A 19,442-nucleotide genomic window follows, 5' to 3' on the forward strand; every position below is an offset into this window, starting at 1 on the left:
AAGGAGACAGGGTGGGTGGGCGGGGCTAATTATGTTCTTTTGTCGAGTGGGAGTGGAAACTAATAATGGAATAATGGAACAAAAATTAATAATAATTTCCTATTTTATCCACAAAATTTTGTAGAGAGCTATTTTCACGAAACTGTAAATGTCAGTTGCCAAAATCAGTCTTGTCTTAGCAAGTATTAGCCCCACCCACCCGCCCTCTATTTTCTTGGAAAGTATGTCATTTGCCAAAATCAGTCTTACCTTAACAAGTACTAGCACCGCCTACCCACCCTCTTTTCATTCTATCTACTAATTTTGTTTCTGTTTAGTGTAAAATCATTAATTTCATTCAATTTGGATAAAATCAATCACTGAAAAAGAGAAAGGGTGGGTGGGCGGGCCTAATTATGTTCTTCTGTCGAGTGAGAGTGGAAACTAATATTGGAATAATGGAACAAACACTAATAATAATTTCCTTTTTATCTACAAAATTTTATAAAGAGCTATTTTGACGAAAGTGTAAATGTCATTTGCCAAAATCAGTCTTGTCTTAGCAAGTTCTAGCACCGACTACCCACCCTCTTCTCATTCTATCTACTAATATTGTTTCTTTCAGTATAAAATCATTAATTTCATTCAGTTTGGATAAAATCAATCACTGAAAAAGAGAAAGGGTGGGTGGGCGGGCCTAATTATGTTCTTCTGTGGAGTGGGCGTGGAAACTAATAGTGTAATAATGGAACAAAAATTAATAATAATTTCCTTTTTTATCTACAAAATTTTTATAGAAAGCTATTTCGACGAAAATATCATTTGCCAAAATCAGTCTTATCTTAGCAAGTACTAGCTCCGCCCACCCGCCTCTATTTTCTTGGAAGGTATGTCATTTGCCAAAATCAGTCTTACCTTAGGAAGTGCTACTTACAAATACCGGATACCTACAAATTGTAAAATCTGCTTCTAAAAAATTTTTGCTGCAGAAAGACACTCTTTTAGTGATGGACTTTCCTATTCTTAAAGCGTCCTTCCATTTTTTCAATAATTTTGAGTCATTTGGGAATAAATGTCAGGGGATTTGTATGTGCTCCACTGGGGCATTCAAAAGTAACGTTTACAGATACTCGTCATTTTGATGGTTTATTCTTAATACACAGTAAGTAAATTTGCAGCTGAAACCTGCAAACCATATATGGTTTTAATGGTATTATTTATCTGAGATGTGAAGGGTACACGGGAATAACGATCAAAGTCCCTTTTTACAAACTGAGATAAGACTGCCATCTTATAGGAAATGCTGCTGAATACTACAGTAGTATAAATTAAAACCATTCAAAAAACGATCGCAGTGAACAGAAAGAAGGGCTTAACATATGGTATCCAAAGGAAAAGAGATCAGACTCCAACCCTACAATGATAAAAAAATCAAAGTCCAACACAAATGCCCAGAACGGGCAACAATGTTTTTCTTTGGCAGTTAACATGAGAGGGCTTATACATACAAAGATCCTACACCAATGTATTTCGAAGGAAAAATTCGAAAATCTTCAGTTTTTTGGGAAGATTCTTGGAACAACCGCCCAGAAATATTACCGAAATATACCCACAATAGTTAATGCCACCGATGAGGATTTGATTTAACACGTAAGAAATTTGGAAGTAACAATAAGCTTAAAATGAAAGTTGTGGTTACAGCAGCATATCAATGGACACTGAACGTTTGTCCCATGGAAATAAAATACTTTTTCCAAAATTATATATTTATTTGTGTTTAAATTAATTACTAAGTTTGTTTGTACACTCTTTGTTTAGTACTATAAATTAATGTTTTACATTAAACAAAAATTCTAAATTTTTGTTTTGTTTTGTATCTATTATTTAGATTGCAAACTTTAAAATTCATTTTTCTCACTAATTATAAAAGGTGGCGCTAGCGAGGATATTATGTCACAAGTCACAGTTCCTTTTTATATAAAATTTGGTTGCTTATACGACATGATTGGTTCACTTTTCCCCCCTGGTGACTCATCTTGTAGTTTTATTTGCACCCGTTCTCATTCGGTTACGGGACGCCACTGGAAATCTAAACAGAACTTAGAGAATTTGGCAGCCGTGATTGGTGCCATTGTTGAATGACAACTGTCAAACCAAACGTCAAATAAATTTTTGAATTACATAACGCGCGCTTTGCTGCACTAATCAATACAAAAAGCGACACGTCTGACAATTTCGGCTTCGTGCAATGAAAAGCGGCGACCAAAAAGCCCCTGAATGCAACACCTGCCTAGAACCAAAAATCTCTGTAATCTCACTCCAATGTCGCATTTGCTATGAAAATGAAAAAAACGAACCATTAATAGCCCCCTGCAACTGCAAGGTTGCTTTTAATCTCCGCATGACCCCCTACTAACACCAAAATTGCAGGGCACGGTTGCCTTCGTACATCAGAGCTGCCTTGAGAGATGGTTCAACGAGTCAAATACAACAAATTGTGAACTTTGCCATGTTGTGTTTCGGACTGAACGCTTACCAAAATATACACCGAGACAGTCGATCTGGCGTTGGGTGAGAACTCACAGAGCTCCTAGAGGCATTACAAGAGGAGTACGGAGTGATATCATTGCATGTACTGTAATAACTCCGGTGGCTATCATTATTACGTATGCATGCCTGTATTCGTCTGATTATTACAATGAAAAGAAATTTGTGTTGCTGCCTGCTGCTCGGTGGACTTCATTGTCGTTACTTATAATGATCGGGATCATGTTGATTGGATACTATTTATGGGTCTATTCAGTTATTAGAATGCATTCAAGAATGTGGTATAACTGGTGGCAGAGGGACTGTGTAGTAAGGTATATTCCACCAAGTAATACACAGATTTGCTGTCACCCTCCTGCAGAAGTAGCTAATTTAGATGCTGCTGCATCGACTGCGCTGTTACTTGAAATACCATCTGCTGAAAACAATGAAAGTGAAAGTTTTACCAGTATACAAGAGGTTGGAAGTGATTCTGAAGTTTCAGAAGAGTCTGAAGAAAAAATTGAGAATGAAGTTGTTGCAGTTAACATCCCTGAAGAAGAAATTATTACTATTGACATCCCTGAGGAAGAAATATCTCATGAAAATGCAGACAAAGAAACAAAAAGTGAGATATAAATGCACTTAATTTATTGTTATATATATATCTATATTTAATATATGTTTAAGATGCTCGCCTTTTTATTGATATTTTGCCTCGAGCCAGGTTAGATAAGTAAATCTTGACTTTGTTGCCGTCTGATCGTTTCACCCATATCTAAAACAATTAACTATAAGTATGATGTATACTATGTATAGAGATCATATATAAACTAAAGCACCTTAATTAACGGATTCGATTACAATACTTCCTTCGCTTACGCTCGGAAGCGTTTTTTCGACCTTTCATGAGTTCTAAAGTACGAAGAAATAGGTCTCCCGTTTTCGTCTGTCTGTCTGTCTGTTTACCGTCCCGATTTTTATTAAACAGATAATCTCCGAAAGTACTGGGCCGATTGTCTCATCATACTTTGCACATTTGAGATAGGATCTATTCCGCAAACGTTTGAGTGACGTCATCAATTTTTTGGAGGGGATAAGTAAATATATTTTGATTAAAAATTTATCATGCTTGTCATAACTGTAAACGATCTGTAAGATTTCAAAGCATTCGGTTTTACAAATTCAAAATTGAACTGCAAAATGTGTCATAATTTCAATTTTTTTTTTCCAAAAATCTGATGTTTCGGGTAAAAACTTAGTTCGGAGTCATAAACTACATGTGTAGGACTATGTTATTTTATACTACTTAAAACCCAATTACTATGTACTACTGCACGCAAAAGTATTGTCGGTACCCAGCAGTGAAAAATTGAAAAATAGAAAAATTGGAAACTCGAATAATCGAAAAACTGAGAAATCGAGAGATGGAAATCGAAAAATTTTAAAAATGCGAAATCGAAACATTGAGATATCGAAATAGAAGATCGGAAAATGGGAAAATTCAAAACAGAAAAATTTAAACTTAAAAAACCTGATAAATCGAAAATTGAAAAATCGAAATATCGAAAAACTGAAAAATTAATTCCGAAAAGCTGAAAAATCGAAAAATATAAACACGAGAAAGCAAAAAATCGAAAGACTGAGAAATCGAAACAACAAAAAAGTGAAAAATCTAAAATATAAAAATTCGAATATTTGAAAATTTAAAAATCGACCAATCAAAACATCAACAAATGGAAAAATCAAAAAACTGAAAAATCGAAAAATGTAAGATTTATTAGAAATTCGCAACATTTGGAAACTCGAATAAGTAAAAAATAGAAAGTTGAAGAATCTAAAAAATTAAAAATCGCAATACATATTGAAAAATACAAAAACTTAAACATTGAAAATTTGAGAAATCGAGAATTCGAAAACAAAAAATTGAAAAATCGCGAAATCGAAACATCAAAAGATCGAGAAGTCGAAGTATCGAAACATTGAGAAATAAAAGTGGCTAAAAAACGAAAAAAGGAAAATTCAAAATTGAAAATTTTGAACTTGAAAAAAAAAACGATAAACCGAAAAACTGAAAAATTAATTCCGAAAAATTGAAAAATCGGAAGATCTAAAAATGACAAGGCGAAAAATCTAAATAAAACCGTTAAATCGAAAAGCGAAAAATCGGAATATCGACAAACTGAAAAATTGGAAAATCTAAAAACGAGAAGGTAAAAAATCGAACGATTGAAAAATCGAAACAAAAACTAAAAAATCGAAAATTTAAAAAATCGGGCAACCAAGAAACATCAACAAAGTGAAAAATCAAAAAATTAAAAAATCGAATAATATGAGATTAAAAAAGTCGCAATATTTTGAACAATTGAATATACTGAAAAATCGAAAAATATAAAAACCAGAAAGCAAAAAATCGAAAGACTGAGAAATCGAAACAACAAAAAAGTGAAAAATCTAAAATATAAAAATTCGAATATTTGAAAATTTAAAAATCGACCAATCAAAACATCAACAAATAGAAAAATCAAAAAACTGAAAAATCGAAAAATGCAAGATTTAGAAATTCGCAATATCTGGAAACTCGAATAAGTAAAAAATAGAAAGTTGAAGAATCTAAAAAATTAAAAATCGCAATACATATTGAAAAATACAAAAACTTAAACATTGAAAATTTGAGAAATCGAGAAACCGGAAAGACGAAAAATCTAAAAGTCGATTAATCGAGAAATTGAGAAATCGAAAAATCCAAAAATTTAGAAACGCCGAAAATTGAAAAATCGAAACATTGGAAACTCGAATAATCGAAAAACTGAGAAATCGAGAGATGAAAATCGAAAAATTTTAAAAATGCGAAATCGAAACATTGAGATATCGAAATAGAAGATCGGAAAATGGGAAAATTCAAAACAGAAAAATTTAAACTTAAAAAACCTGATAAATCCAAAATTGAAAAATCGAAATATCGAAAAACTGAAAAATTAATTCCGAAAAACTGAAAAATCGAAAAATATAAAAACGATAGGGCAAAAAATCGAAAGACTGAGAAACGGAAACAACAAAAAGGTGAAAAATCTAAAATATAAAAATTCGAAAAATTGAAAATTTAAAAATCGACCAATCAAAACATCAACAAATGGAAAAATCAAAAAACTGAAAAATCGAAAAATGTAAGATTTAGAAATTCGCAATATTTGGAAACTCGAATAAGTAAAAAATAGAAAGTTGAAGAATCTAAAAAATTAAAAATCGCAATACATATTGAAAAATACAAAAACTTAAACATTGAAAATTTGAGAAATCGAGAATTCGAAAACAAAAAATTGAAAAATCGCGAAATCGAAACATCAAAAGATCGAGAAGTCGAAGAATCGAAACATTAAGAAATAAAAGTGGCTAAAAATCGAAAAAAGAAAAATTCAAAATTGAAAATTTTGAACTTAAAAAAAAACGATAAACCGAAAAACTGAAAAATTAATTCCGAAAAATTGAAAAATAGGAAGATCTAAAAATGACAAGGCGAAAAATCTAAAGAAAACCGTTAAATCGAAAAGCGAAAAATCGGAATATCGACAAACTGAAAAATTGGAAAATCTAAAAACGAGAAGGTAAAAAATCGAACGATTGAAAAATCGAAACAAAAACTAAAAAATCTAAAATTTAAAAATTCGAAAAATCGAAAATTTGAAAAATCGGGCAACCAAGAAACATCAACAAAGTGAAAAATCAAAAAAACAAAGTCGAAAAATCTAAAAATTAAAAAATCGAATACATATTGAAAAATTCTAAAACTTAAACATTGAAAATTTGAGAAATCGAGAAATCGGAAAGACGAAAAATCTAAAAGTCGATTAATCGAGAAATTGAGAAATCTAAAAATCCAAAAATTTAGAAACGCCAAAAATTGAATAATCGAAACATTGGAAACTCGAATAATCGAAAAACTGAGAAATCGAGAGATGGAAATCGAAAAATTTTAAAAATGCGAAATCGAAACATTGAGATATCGAAATAGAAGATCGGAAAATGGGAAAATTCAAAACAGAAAAATTTAAACTTAAAAAAACTGATAAATCGAAAATTGAAAAATCGAAATATCGAAAAACTGAAAAATTAATTCCGAAAAACTGAAAAATCGAAAAATATAAAAACGAGAGGGCAAAAAATCGAAAGACTGAGAAACCGAAACAACAAAAAGGTGAAAAATCTAAAATATAAAAATTCGAAAAATTGAAAATTTAAAAATCGACCAATCAAAACATCAACAAATGGAAAAATCAAAAAACTGAAAAATCGAAAAATGTAAGATTTAGAAATTCGCAATACATATTTGAAAACTCGAATAAGTAAAAAATAGAAAGTTGAAGAATCTAAAAAATTAAAAATCGCAATACATATTGAAAAATACAAAACCTTAAACATTGAAAATTTGAGAAATCGAGAATTCGGAAACAAAAAATTGAAAAATCGCGAAATCGAAACATCAAAAGATCGAGAAGTCGAAGTATCGAAACATTGAGAAATAAAAGTGGCTAAAAATCGAAAAAAGGAAAATTCAAAATTCAAAATTTTGAACTTAAAAAAAAACGATAAACCGAAAAACTGAAAAATTAATTCTGAAAAATTGAAAAACCGGAAAATCTAAAAATGACAAGGCGAAAAATCTAAAGAAAACCGTTAAATCGAAAAGCGAAAAATCGGAATATCGACAAACTGAAAAATTGGAAAATCTAAAAACGAGAAGGTAAAAAATCGAACGATTGAAAAATCGAAACAAAAACTAAAAAATCGAAAATTTAAAAAATCGAATAATATAAGATTAAAAAAGTCGCAATATTTTGAACAATTGAATATGTAAAAAATCAAAAAAACAAAGTCGAAAAATCTAAAAATTAAAAATTGAATACATATTGAAAAATTCTAAAACTGAAACATTGAAAATTTGAGAAATCGAGAAATCGGAAAGACGAAAAATCTAAAAGTCGATTAATCGAGAAATTGAGAAATCGAAAAATCCAAAAATTTAGAAACGCCAAAAATTGAAAAATCGAAACATTGGAAACTCGAATAATCGAAAAACTGAGAAATCGAGAGATGAAAATCGAAAAATTTTAAAAATGCGAAATCGAAACATTGAGATATCGAAATAGAAGATCGGAAAATGGGAAAATTCAAAACAGAAAAATTTAAACTTAAAAAACCTGATAAATCCAAAATTGAAAAATCGAAATATCGAAAAACTGAAAAATTAATTCCGAAAAACTGAAAAATCGAAAAATATAAAAACGAGAGGGCAAAAAATCGAAAGACTGAGAAACCGAAACAACAAAAAGGTGAAAAATCTAAAACATAGAAATTCGAATATTTGAAAATTTAAAAATCGACCAATCAAAACATCAACAAATGGAAAAATCAAAAAACTGAAAAATCGAAAAATGTAAGATTTAGAAATTCGCATTATTTGGAAACTCAAATAAGTAAAAAATAGAAAGTTGAAGAATCTAAAAAATTAAAAATCGCAATACATATTGAAAAATACAAAAACTTAAACATTGAAAATTTGAGAAATCGAGAATTCGAAAACAAAAAATTGAAAAATCGCGAAATCGAAACATCAAAAGATCGAGAAGTCGAAGTATCGAAACATTGAGAAATAAAAGTGGCTAATAATCGAAAAAAGGAAAATTCAAAATTCAAAATTTTGAACTTAAAAAAAAACGATAAACCGAAAAACTGAAAAATTAATTCCGAAAAATTGAAAAACCGGAAAATCTAAAAATGACAAGGCGAAAAATCTAAAGAAAACCGTTAAATCGAAAAGCGAAAAATCGGAATATCGACAAACTGAAAAATTGGAAAATCTAAAAACGAGAAGGTAAAAAATCGAACGATTGAAAAATCGAAAAATCGAAAATTTAAAAAATCGGGCAACCAAGAAACATCAACAAAGTGAAAAATCAAAAAATTAAAAAATCGAATAATATAAGATTAAAAAAGTCGCAATATTTTGAACAATTGTATATGTGAAAAATCAAAAAAACAAAGTCGAAAAATCTAAAAATTAAAAAATCGAATACATATTGAAAAATTCTAAAACTTAAACATTGAAAATTTGGGAAATCGAGAAATCGGAAAGACGAAAAATCTAAAAGTCGATTAATCGAGAAATTGAGAAATCGAAAAATCCAAAAATTTAGAAACGCCAAAAATTGAAAAATCGAAACATTGGAAACTCGAATAATCGAAAAACTGAGAAATCGAGAGATGGAAATCGAAAAATTTTAAAAATGCGAAATCGAAACATTGAGATATCGAAATAGAAGATCGGAAAATGGGAAAATTCAAAACAGAAAAATTTAAACTTAAAAAACCTGATAAATCGAAAATTGAAAAATCGAAATATCGAAAAACTGAAAAATTAATTCCGAAAAACTGAAAAATCGAAAAATATAAAAACGAGAAGGCAAAAAATTGAAAGACTGAGAAATCGAAATAACAAAAAAGTGAAAAATCTAAAATATAAAAATTCGAATAATTGAAAATTTAAAAATCGACCAATCAAAACATCAACAAATGGAAAAATCAAAAAACTGAAAAATCGAAAAATGTAAGATTTAGAAATTCGCAATATTTGGAAACTCGAATAAGTAAAAAATAGAAAGTTGAAGAATCTAAAAAATTAAAAATCGCAATACATATTGAAAAATACAAAAACTTAAACATTGAAAATTTGAGAAATCGAGAATTCGAAAACAAAAAATTGAAAAATCGCGAAATCGAAACATCAAAAGATCGAGAAGTCGAAGTATCGAAATATTAAGAAATAAAAGTGGCTAAAAATCGAAAAAAGAAAAATTCAAAATTGAAAATTTTGAACTTAAAAAAAAACGATAAACCGAAAAACTGAAAAATTAATTCCGAAAAATTGAAAAATCGGAAAATCTAAAAATGACAAGGCGAAAAATCTAAAGAAAACCGTTAAATCGAAAAGCGAAAAATCGGAATATCGACAAACTGAAAAATTGGAAAATCTAAAAACGAGAAGGTAAAAAATCGAACGATTGAAAAATCGAAAAATCGAAAATTTAAAAAATCGGGCAACCAAGAAACATCAACAAAGTGAAAAATCAAAAAATTAAAAAATCGAATAATATAAGATTAAAAAAGTCGCAATATTTTGAACAATTGTATATGTGAAAAATCAAAAAAACAAAGTCGAAAAATCTAAAAATTAAAAAATCGAATACATATTGAAAAATTCTAAAACTTAAACATTGAAAATTTGGGAAATCGAGAAATCGGAAAGACGAAAAATCTAAAAGTCGATTAATCGAGAAATTGAGAAATCGAAAAATCCAAAAATTTAGAAACGCCAAAAATTGAAAAATCGAAACATTGGAAACTCGAATAATCGAAAAACTGAGAAATCGAGAGATGGAAATCGAAAAATTTTAAAAATGCGAAATCGAAACATTGAGATATCGAAATAGAAGATCGGAAAATGGGAAAATTCAAAACAGAAAAATTTAAACTTAAAAAACCTGATAAATCGAAAATTGAAAAATCGAAATATCGAAAAACTGAAAAATTAATTCCGAAAAACTGAAAAATCGAAAAATATAAAAACGAGAAGGCAAAAAATTGAAAGACTGAGAAATCGAAATAACAAAAAAGTGAAAAATCTAAAATATAAAAATTCGAATAATTGAAAATTTAAAAATCGACCAATCAAAACATCAACAAATGGAAAAATCAAAAAACTGAAAAATCGAAAAATGTAAGATTTAGAAATTCGCAATATTTGGAAACTCGAATAAGTAAAAAATAGAAAGTTGAAGAATCTAAAAAATTAAAAATCGCAATACATATTGAAAAATACAAAAACTTAAACATTGAAAATTTGAGAAATCGAGAATTCGAAAACAAAAAATTGAAAAATCGCGAAATCGAAACATCAAAAGATCGAGAAGTCGAAGTATCGAAATATTAAGAAATAAAAGTGGCTAAAAATCGAAAAAAGAAAAATTCAAAATTGAAAATTTTGAACTTAAAAAAAACGATAAACCGAAAAACTGAAAAATTAATTCCGAAAAATTGAAAAATCGGAAAATCTAAAAATCTAAAAATGACAAGGCGAAAAATCTAAAGAAAACCGTTAAATCGAAAAGCGAAAAATCGGAATATCGACAAACTGAAAAATTGGAAAATCTAAAAACGAGAAGGTAAAAAATCGAACGATTGAAAAATCGAAACAAAAACTAAAAAATCGAAAATTTAAAAAATCGGGCAACCAAGAAACATCAACAAAGTGAAAAATCAAAAAATTAAAAAATCGAATAATATAAGATTAAAAAAGTCGGAATATTTTGAACAATTGAATATGTAAAAAATCAAAAAAACAAAGTCGAAAAATCTAAAAATTAAAAAATCGAATACATATTGAAAAATTCTAAAACTGAAACATTGAAAATTTGAGAAACCGAGAAATGGGAAAGACGAAAAATCTAAAAGTCGATTAATCGAGAAATTGAGAAATCGAAAAATCCAAAAATTTAGAAACGTCAAAAATTGAAAAATAGAAAAATTGGAAACTCGAATAATCGAAAAACTGAGAAATCGAGAGATGGAAATCGAAAAATTTTAAAAATGCGAAATCGAAACATTGAGATATCGAAATAGAAGATCGGAAAATGGGAAAATTCAAAACAGAAAAATTTAAACTTAAAAAACCTGATAAATCCAAAATTGAAAAATCGAAATATCGAAAAACTGAAAAATTAATTCCGAAAAACTGAAAAATCGAAAAATATAAAAACGATAGGGCAAAAAATCGAAAGACTGAGAAACCGAAACAACAAAAAGGTGAAAAATCTAAAATATAAAAATTCGAAAAATTGAAAATTTAAAAATCGACCAATCAAAACATCAACAAAACTGAAAAATCGAAAGATGTAAGATTTAAAAATTCGCAATATTTGGAAAATCGAATAAGTAAAAAATAATAAAAAAAATAGGAAGTTGAAAAATCTAAAAAATTAAAAATCGCAATACATATTGAAAAATACAAAAACTTGAATATTGAAAATTTGAGAAATCGGAAAGACGAAAAATCAAAAAATTAAAAAATCGATTAATCGAGAAACTGAGAAATCGCAAAATTCAAAAATTTAGAAACGTCAAAAATTGAAAAATCGAAAAATTTAATTACATAAATCCTAAAACTGAAACGTTGAAAAATTGGAAAATCGAAAAATCGAAAAGATGAATTATTATCGAAAAACTGAGAAATCGAGAAATCGAAATCAAAAAATTGAAAAATCGCGAAATCGAAACATCAAAAGATCGAGAAATCGAAATATCGAAACATTGAGAAATGGAAGTGGCTAAAAATGGGAAAATTCAAAATTGAAAATTTTTAACTTAAAAAAAAAACGATAAACCGAAAAAGTGAAAAATCGGAAAATCTAAAAATGAGAAGGCGAAAAAATCTAAAGAAAACCGTTGAATCGAAAAGCGAAAAATCGAAATATCGAAAAACTGAAAAATTAATCCTGAAAAGTTGGAAAATCTAAAAACGAGAAGGTAAAAAATCGAACGATTGAGAAATCGAAACAACAACAAAGTAAAAAATCTAAAATTTAAAAATTTGAAAAATCGGAAATTTAAAAACTCGAGTAATCAAGAAACATCTCAACAAATCGAAAAATCAAAAAAGTGAAAAATCGAAAAATGTAAGATTTAAAAAGTCGCAATATTTAAAAAATCGAATAAGTAAAAAATCAAAAAAACAAAGTCGAAAGTTAATTAATTAAATTAAACGAGAAATCGAAAAATCCAAAAATTTAGAAACGCCAAAAATTTAAAAATTAGAAAATAAAAAAATCGAAAAATTGAAAAATGCGAAATCGAAAATCAAAAGTCGACAAGTCGAAAGATCAAAAAAATGAGAAATGGAAATGGCTAAAAATCGAAAATCGAAAAATCCAAAATTTAGAAAATCGAAAAATTAAAAAATCCAAAAGGCAAGAAGTGAAAAAATTGAAAAATGGAAAAATCAAGAAATTAAAAAATTGGAAAATTGAAGAATCGAAAAACTGAAAACTCGAGAAACTGTAAAATTCCAAAACTGAAATGACGAAAAATCGGAAAATTGGAAAATCAAAGTCGAAAAGCCGAAAATTCGAAAAATCGGAAAACCGAGAAACCGAAAAATCCAAAATTGAAAAAATTGGAAAACTGAAGAATTGAAAAAGTGAACTCAAGAAATTGAAAAATTCCGAAATTGAAATAACGAAAAATTGGGAAATCAAATTATCAAGAAATCGAACAATCGAAGAATGGAAACATCGGAGTATCCATAAATCTAGAAAAAAAAAATAAAATCGACAAAATGAAAAAACTGAAATTCCAAAAATTGAAAAGTCCAGAAATTGAAAAATTCCCAAAATTGAAATGTTGAAAAATCGGAAAGTCGAAAAATTTTTTAAATCCAAAAACCGAAATTAAAAAGTGGAATTTAAAAATCGTAAAATTGAAAAATCGAAAAGTGTAAAATTTAAAACACTGAAAAATTAAAATACCGAAAAATCGAATCTTCAAAAAATCTAAAAATTGAAAAATATGAAACTTAAAAATCGAAAAATTGCTAAATCCAAAAGCCGAGAAGTTGAAAAATAGAAAAATCCAAAACATCTAAAGATCGAAAAGCCGAGAAGTCGAAAAATTGAAAAACGGAGAAATAAAAAATTCAAAATTTAAAAAATCGGAAAATTGAAGAATCAAAAAATTGGAAAATCGAAAAATTGAAAAATGGAAAAATCGAAAAGATGAATTATCGAAAAATTGAAAAATCGCGAAATCGAAACATCAAAAGATCGAAAAGTCGAAAGATCGAAAAATTGAGAAATGGAAGTGGAAAAACGGGAAAATTTAATATTGAAAAATTTTAACGATAAACCGAAAAAATGAAAAATCGAAACATCGAAAAACTGAAAAATTAATTCCGAAAAATTAAAAAACCGGAAAATCTAAATTCGAGAAGGCGAAAAATCGAAAGAAAACCGTTAAATCGACAACTGAAAACTCGGAATAACGAAAAACTGAAAAACTAATTCCGAAAAGTTGAAAAATCGAAAAATCTAAAAACAAGAAAAAATCGAAAGACTGTGAAGTCGAAACAACAAAAAAGTGAAAAATCTAAAATTTAAAAATTCGAAAAATAAAAAAAATCGAGCATTCAAAGCGTTAACAAATCGAAAAATCAAAATAATTGAAAAATCGAAATACATATTGAAAAATCCCAAATCTTAAACATTGAAAATTTGAGAAATCGAGAAATCGGAAAGACGAAAAATCGATTAATCGAGAAATTGAGAAATCGAAAAATCCAAAAATTTAGAACCGCCAAAAATTGAAAAATTGGAAAATCAAAAAATCGAAATCGAAAAATTGAAAAATCGTAAAAACGAAAGTCAAAAGATCTAGAAGTCGAAAGATCGAAAAATTGAGAAATGGAAGTGGCTAAAAATCGAAAAATTAGAAAATACAAAAGCTGAGAAGTCGAAAAATCGAAAAATCCAACATTTATAAAATCGAAAAGTTAAAAAAATCGAAAAGGCAGGAAGTCAAAAAATTGAAAAACGGAAAAATCAAGAAATTCAAAATTTAAAAAATTGGAAAATTGAAGAATCGAAAAACTGAAAACTCAAGACACTGTAAAATTCCAAAAGTGAAATGACGAAAAACTTGGAAAACTAAAAAATCGAAAAAGTGAACTCAAGAAATTGAAAAATTTCGAAACTGAAATGACGAAAAATTGGGATATCAAATTATCGAGAAATCGAACAATCGAAGAATGGAAACATCGGAACATCCATAAATCGAGAAAAAAATATACATAAAATCGACAAAACGGAAAAACTAAAATTCGAAAAATCAGAACATTCAAAAATTGAAAAATCCAGAAATTGAAAAATTCCCAAAATTAAAATGTTGAAAAATCGGAAAGTCGAAACATTTTTAAAATCCAAAAACCGAAATCTTAAGAAATGGAATTAAAAAATCGTAACATTGAAAAATCGAAAAATCAATAAACTGAAAAATCAAAAATTTGAAAAATATAAATATCGAAGATTTGAAAAACTGAAAAATCGAAAAGTGTAAAATTTAAAACACTGAAAATTTAAAATATAGAAAAATCGAAGAATCGGGAAATCGAATCTTCAGAAAATCTAAAAATTGAAAGATATGAAACTTAAAAATCGAAAAATTGCTAAATCCAAAAACCGAGAAGTTGAAATATCGAAAAATCCAAAACAACAAAAGATCGAAAAGCCGAGAAGTCCAAAAATTGAAAAACGGAGAAATAAAAAATTCAAAATTTAAAAAATCGAAAAAGCGTAAAATTCCAAAACTGAAATGACAAAAAAATTGGAAAATCGAAAAATTGAAAAATCGAAAAACCGAAAAGTTGAATTATCGAAAAACTGAGAAATCGTGAAATCGAAATCGAAAAATTGAAAAATCGCGAAATCGAAACATCAAAAGATCGAAAAATTGAGAAATGGAAATGGCTAAAAATCGAAATATGGGAAAATTTTAACGATAAACAGAAAAAATGAAAAATCGAAACATCGAAAAACTGAAAAATTAATTCCGAAAAATTGAAAACTCGGGAAATCTAAAAACGAGAAGGCGAAAAATCGAAAACTGAAAACTCGGAATAACGAAAAACTGAAAAATTAATTCCGAAGGCAAAAAATCGAAAGATTGTGAAATCGAAACAACAAAAAAGTGAAAAATCTAAAATTTAAAAATTCGAAAAATAAAAAAAATCGAGCATTCAAAGCGTTAACAAATCGAAAAATCAAAATAATTGAAAAATCGAAATACATATTGAAAAATCCCAAATCTTAAACATTGAAAATTTGAGAAATCGAGAAATCGGAAAGACGAAAAATCGATTAATCGAGAAATTGAGAAATCGAAAAATCCAAAAATTTAGAACCGCCAAAAATTGAAAAATTGGAAAATCAAAAAATCGAAATCGAAAAATTGAAAAATCGTAAAAACGAAAGTCAAAAGATCTAGAAGTCGAAAGATCGAAAAATTGAGAAATGGAAGTGGCTAAAAATCGAAAAATTAGAAAATACAAAAGCTGAGAAGTCGAAAAATCGAAAAATCCAACATTTATAAAATCGAAAAGTTAAAAAAATCGAAAAGGCAGGAAGTCAAAAAATTGAAAAACGGAAAAATCAAGAAATTCAAAATTTAAAAAATTGGAAAATTGAAGAATCGAAAAACTGAAAACTCAAGACACTGTAAAATTCCAAAAGTGAAATGACGAAAAACTTGGAAAACTAAAAAATCGAAAAAGTGAACTCAAGAAATTGAAAAATTTCGAAACTGAAATGACGAAAAATTGAGATATCAAATTATCGAAAAATCGAACAATCGAAGAATGGAAACATCGGAACATCCATAAATCGAGAAAAAAATATACATAAAATCGACAAAACGGAAAAACTAAAATTCGAAAAATCAGGACATTCAAAAATTGAAAAATCCAGAAATTGAAAAATTCCCAAAATTAAAATGTTGAAAAATCGGAAAGTCGAAACATTTTTAAAATTCAAAAACCGAAATCTTAAGAAATAGAATTAAAAAATCGTAACATTGAAAAATCGAAAAATCAATAAACTGAAAAATCAAAAATTTGAAAAATATAAATATCGAAGATTTGAAAAACTGAAAAATCGAAAAGTGTAAAATTTAAAACACTGAAAATTTAAAATATAGAAAAATCGAAGAATCGGGAAATCGAATCTTCAGAAAATCTAAAAATTGAAAGATATGAAACTTAAAAATCGAAAAATTGCTAAATCCAAAAGCCGAGAAGTTGAAATATCGAAAAATCCAAAACAACAAAAGATCGAAAAGCCGAGAAGTCCAAAAATTGAAAAACGGAGAAATAAAAAAAACAAAATTTAAAAAATCGAAAAAGCGTAAAATTCCAAAACTGAAATGACAAAAAAATTGGAAAATCGAAAAATTGAAAAATCGAAAAACCGAAAAGTTGAATTATCGAAAAACTGAGAAATCGTGAAATCGAAAAATTGAAAAATCGCGAAATCGAAACATCAAAAGATCGAAAAATTGAGAAATGGAAATGGCTAAAAATCGAAATATGGGAAAATTTTAACGATAAACAGGAAAAATGAAAAATCGAAACATCGAAAAACTGAAAAATTAATTCCGAAAAATTGAAAAACCGGAAAATCTAAAAACGAGAAGGCGAAAAATCGAAAGAAAACCCTTAAATCGACAACTGAAAACTCGGAATAACGAAAAACTGAAAAACTAATTCCGAAAAGTTGAAAAATCGAAAAACCTAAAAACAAGAAGGCAAAAAATTGAAAGATTGTGAAATCGAAACAACAAAAAAGTGAAAAATCTAAAATTTAAAAATTCGAAAAATAAAAAAAAATCGAGCATTCAGAACGTCAACAAATCGAAAAATCAAAAAATTGAAAAATCGAAAAATTTTATATTTAAAAAGTCGCAATATTTTGAAAAATCGAATAAACAAAAAATCAAAAACACGGAAAGTCGAAAAATCTAAAAATTAAAAAATCGAAGTACATAACAAACTTTAATCTTTGTCCATTTTATTCTGCCTGAGTGTTTAGGGAATTATGGCAATCCGCAGAGAGAAGGCGGAGGAGCTTAATACCCCTCACTGCTGGGTACCGACAATACTTTTGCGTGTGACAGTACAATTCTGAAGTGACGTCATCACATTATTATTTAGATTATTTAGATCAGACACATTTTGATTAGTGTTTCACTGTCTACATGATATTCTTAATATAAATAGAAAATTTTACAACAATCGGCCTAGTACTTTAGGAAATTATCTGTCTAATAATAATCGGGACGGCAGACAAGACAGACAGACAGACGGAAACGGGAGACCTATTTCTTCGTATAGTGTGTCAAAATTAATTAGAACAGATATAAAAATGAAGATTTAAAACAATTGAAATAATTACTTTATAAATGAAATCTAAATTGGCACTTTGAAACAAAAAATATTAAGTGAACGCCAAATGTGTATCATTGTTTTTTCATTTTTATTTTTAGAATTAATTTATCGAAAATCAGAAGAAAATAAAATCATCTTTAAAATTTCAACTAAGACATTAACTTGCGCAGAAATAAAGTTAGATAATCCAGTAATAAAGAAAAAAATAATTATGTTAGTGCAGCTAGAACGTACCATATCATTGCCAATAGCTGAAATATTGGCAGGAAATTTCGGCAAATCCCTTCCTTCAACAAAGACACTCTGGCCCCGATGAAACCACCTCTTTTCATATAATAATTTACCGTCTTCGATCCTCGTTTCAATCAAAGGTACATCATTAAAACTCGACGATATACTCAACGGACTTTGTAAATGGCCTGGACTTAGAGAATTATTATCATCTAAAAACGAAAAATCAAAAATAATTCCCAAAACAATAAACGCAAACAACAACCAGTACTTGGTTTCCTGACAGGAGTTAAAACTTTCCCTCGATTTATAATTTTTAGATCATTTTCAATTTCTTTCTCATCTAACAGGTAAGTGATTTGCGCTGTGGGCGCTTTTCTTCTTTTTTCTGGGACAGGAACTGGATCGTTTGGTCTTCGCCTCAACTTCCTCGTCATCACAGGTTTAACTTCCATCGAGTCACCCGTTAACTCCATAGAATACCGTTCCGCTTCTATTGTCTTTTTCTTATCTTCTAAGTCAGAAATCAGATTTTCCCTCAAATCGATTTTTTTGTCTTCAAATTCCTTAACAGCTGATTTTTTCTCAGCAACGTAATCACGTTCCACGCATTCAATTCTGTAATCCCTATACAAAATGTTTATTCGTATTCGTTCTCTATACTGACTTTCCAGTTTTTTCACTTTTTTGTTGTACTCATAGTGAGTACCGTCATTAAGTTGTTGTAGTTTCTTTTTAAGACTAGCGAGCTTGTCCTGATACATTTGCTCTTTGATTTCGAGAGGTTCTTCATGGCGTCCGGTATCGGTTTCACTGGCATCTTCGGTATCTAAAATTAATATTTATAACAAATTTATTAATAAAATTTCAATAATTAACCTTCATCGCTCTCATCGTGCGGATCTTCGTTTTCTCTGTCATCTTCGTCGTCAAAATTATCGTCTTCGTACTCGTAATCTTGATTATACGAGTTGGAGTACGGAGACCCCAAATAGGACATTTCTGTTAGCTGAATTTTGGAGCTTTTTTTAGAAAAATGGTGAAAATACACGTATCTGACTTATTTTTCAGTTACGATTTTAACTTGTTTGTAAACATGTAGGTTGAGGTTATGTTAAATGTCAGCAAAATCCAAAATGTCGGACTGACAATCCCTTATTAAGGAGCGTTTACACGATGGTTTCATTCTTCATCTTGTTCAAACCGAAAGAAAGAGAAACATAAAATCTGAAGTTGCATTAGTAAAGAAATACGAAATTTATCAGTGGGGGCTCGTGACCTTTTGAAATGGGGGAACACAATTTGATTGATGAGTTAAATGTCAAGAATAAAAGAGGTTGTTGTTACGAAGTTGTGTGACGGAAATAAATACAAAAATACATTCAATAAAAGTAAAAAAGTATTTGTCCACAGTTAATGACTGTGTATATTAAAAAAAAGGTAAATATAAGCCCCCCCCACCCGCCCTATCTCAATTGTGATAATTTTTTTTATCATCAAGATTTTTTTTTAATTCAAATGCAAAATTCTTATTATTTCTCTACAAGAAACTGCCATGTAAGATATTTGTTTGATTATCGTATTACTCAAACAATACTATGTATATTAAGAAAACAATTATAGCCAAAGATTAAGCCCTACACGTAGGGCCAGTTTATACAATATT

At 28.3% G+C, this 19,442-nt stretch overlaps 2 protein-coding genes across 4 annotated transcripts; one reads left to right on the forward strand and one right to left on the reverse strand.

The window, feature by feature from the left end:
* The first annotated feature begins 2,131 nt into the window (after positions 1 to 2,131).
* Positions 2,132 to 3,146, forward strand: LOC135139437 (E3 ubiquitin-protein ligase MARCHF2-like). Its single transcript, XM_064069671.1, has 2 exons — positions 2,132 to 2,362; positions 2,410 to 3,146. Exons 1-2 carry the CDS (start codon positions 2,228 to 2,230, stop codon positions 3,142 to 3,144), a joined length of 870 nt encoding a protein of 289 aa, XP_063925741.1. The 5' UTR covers positions 2,132 to 2,227; the 3' UTR covers positions 3,145 to 3,146.
* Positions 2,863 to 18,913, reverse strand: LOC135139436 (sin3 histone deacetylase corepressor complex component SDS3). 3 transcript variants are annotated; one of them, XM_064069670.1, is made up of 5 exons: positions 18,656 to 18,913; positions 18,048 to 18,605; positions 17,780 to 17,988; positions 3,204 to 3,283; positions 2,863 to 2,941 (listed from the first exon to the last, which is right to left on the reverse strand). In XM_064069670.1, the coding sequence occupies exons 1-5, from the start codon at positions 18,774 to 18,776 to the stop codon at positions 2,926 to 2,928; spliced, it is 984 nt and encodes a 327-aa protein (XP_063925740.1). In that variant the 5' UTR covers positions 18,777 to 18,913; the 3' UTR covers positions 2,863 to 2,925. The 3 variants fall into 3 exon arrangements, with proteins under 3 accessions (XP_063925740.1, XP_063925738.1, XP_063925739.1); XM_064069668.1 differs by having other exon boundaries at positions 18,042 to 18,605; XM_064069669.1 differs by lacking the exon at positions 2,863 to 2,941 and having other exon boundaries at positions 3,135 to 3,283; positions 18,042 to 18,605.
* Between the last annotated feature and the right edge of the window lie 529 nt (positions 18,914 to 19,442).

This window comes from Zophobas morio, unplaced genomic scaffold, assembly GCF_036711695.1.
Source record: "Zophobas morio isolate AGI-343-1 ecotype UQ-CSIRO unplaced genomic scaffold, CSIRO_AGI_Zmor_V1 ptg000031l, whole genome shotgun sequence".
Classification (NCBI taxonomy): Eukaryota; Metazoa; Arthropoda; class Insecta; order Coleoptera; family Tenebrionidae; genus Zophobas; species Zophobas morio.

Coding starts and splice junctions, on each gene's coding strand:
- LOC135139437 (XM_064069671.1), top strand. CDS start 2,228: ATGAAAAGCGGCGACCAAAAAGCCCCTGAATGCAACACCTGCCTAGAA. Junction 2,363..2,409: donor TAGCCCCCTGCAACTGCAAG/GTTGCTTTTAAT, acceptor CCAAAATTGCAG/GGCACGGTTGCCTTCGTACA.
- LOC135139436 (XM_064069668.1), bottom strand. CDS start 18,776: ATGTCCTATTTGGGGTCTCCGTACTCCAACTCGTATAATCAAGATTAC. Junction 18,606..18,655: donor GCACGATGAGAGCGATGAAG/GTTAATTATTGA, acceptor TATTAATTTTAG/ATACCGAAGATGCCAGTGAA. Junction 17,989..18,041: donor TGTCAGGAAACCAAGTACTG/GTTGTTGTTTGC, acceptor TTTCGTTTTTAG/ATGATAATAATTCTCTAAGT.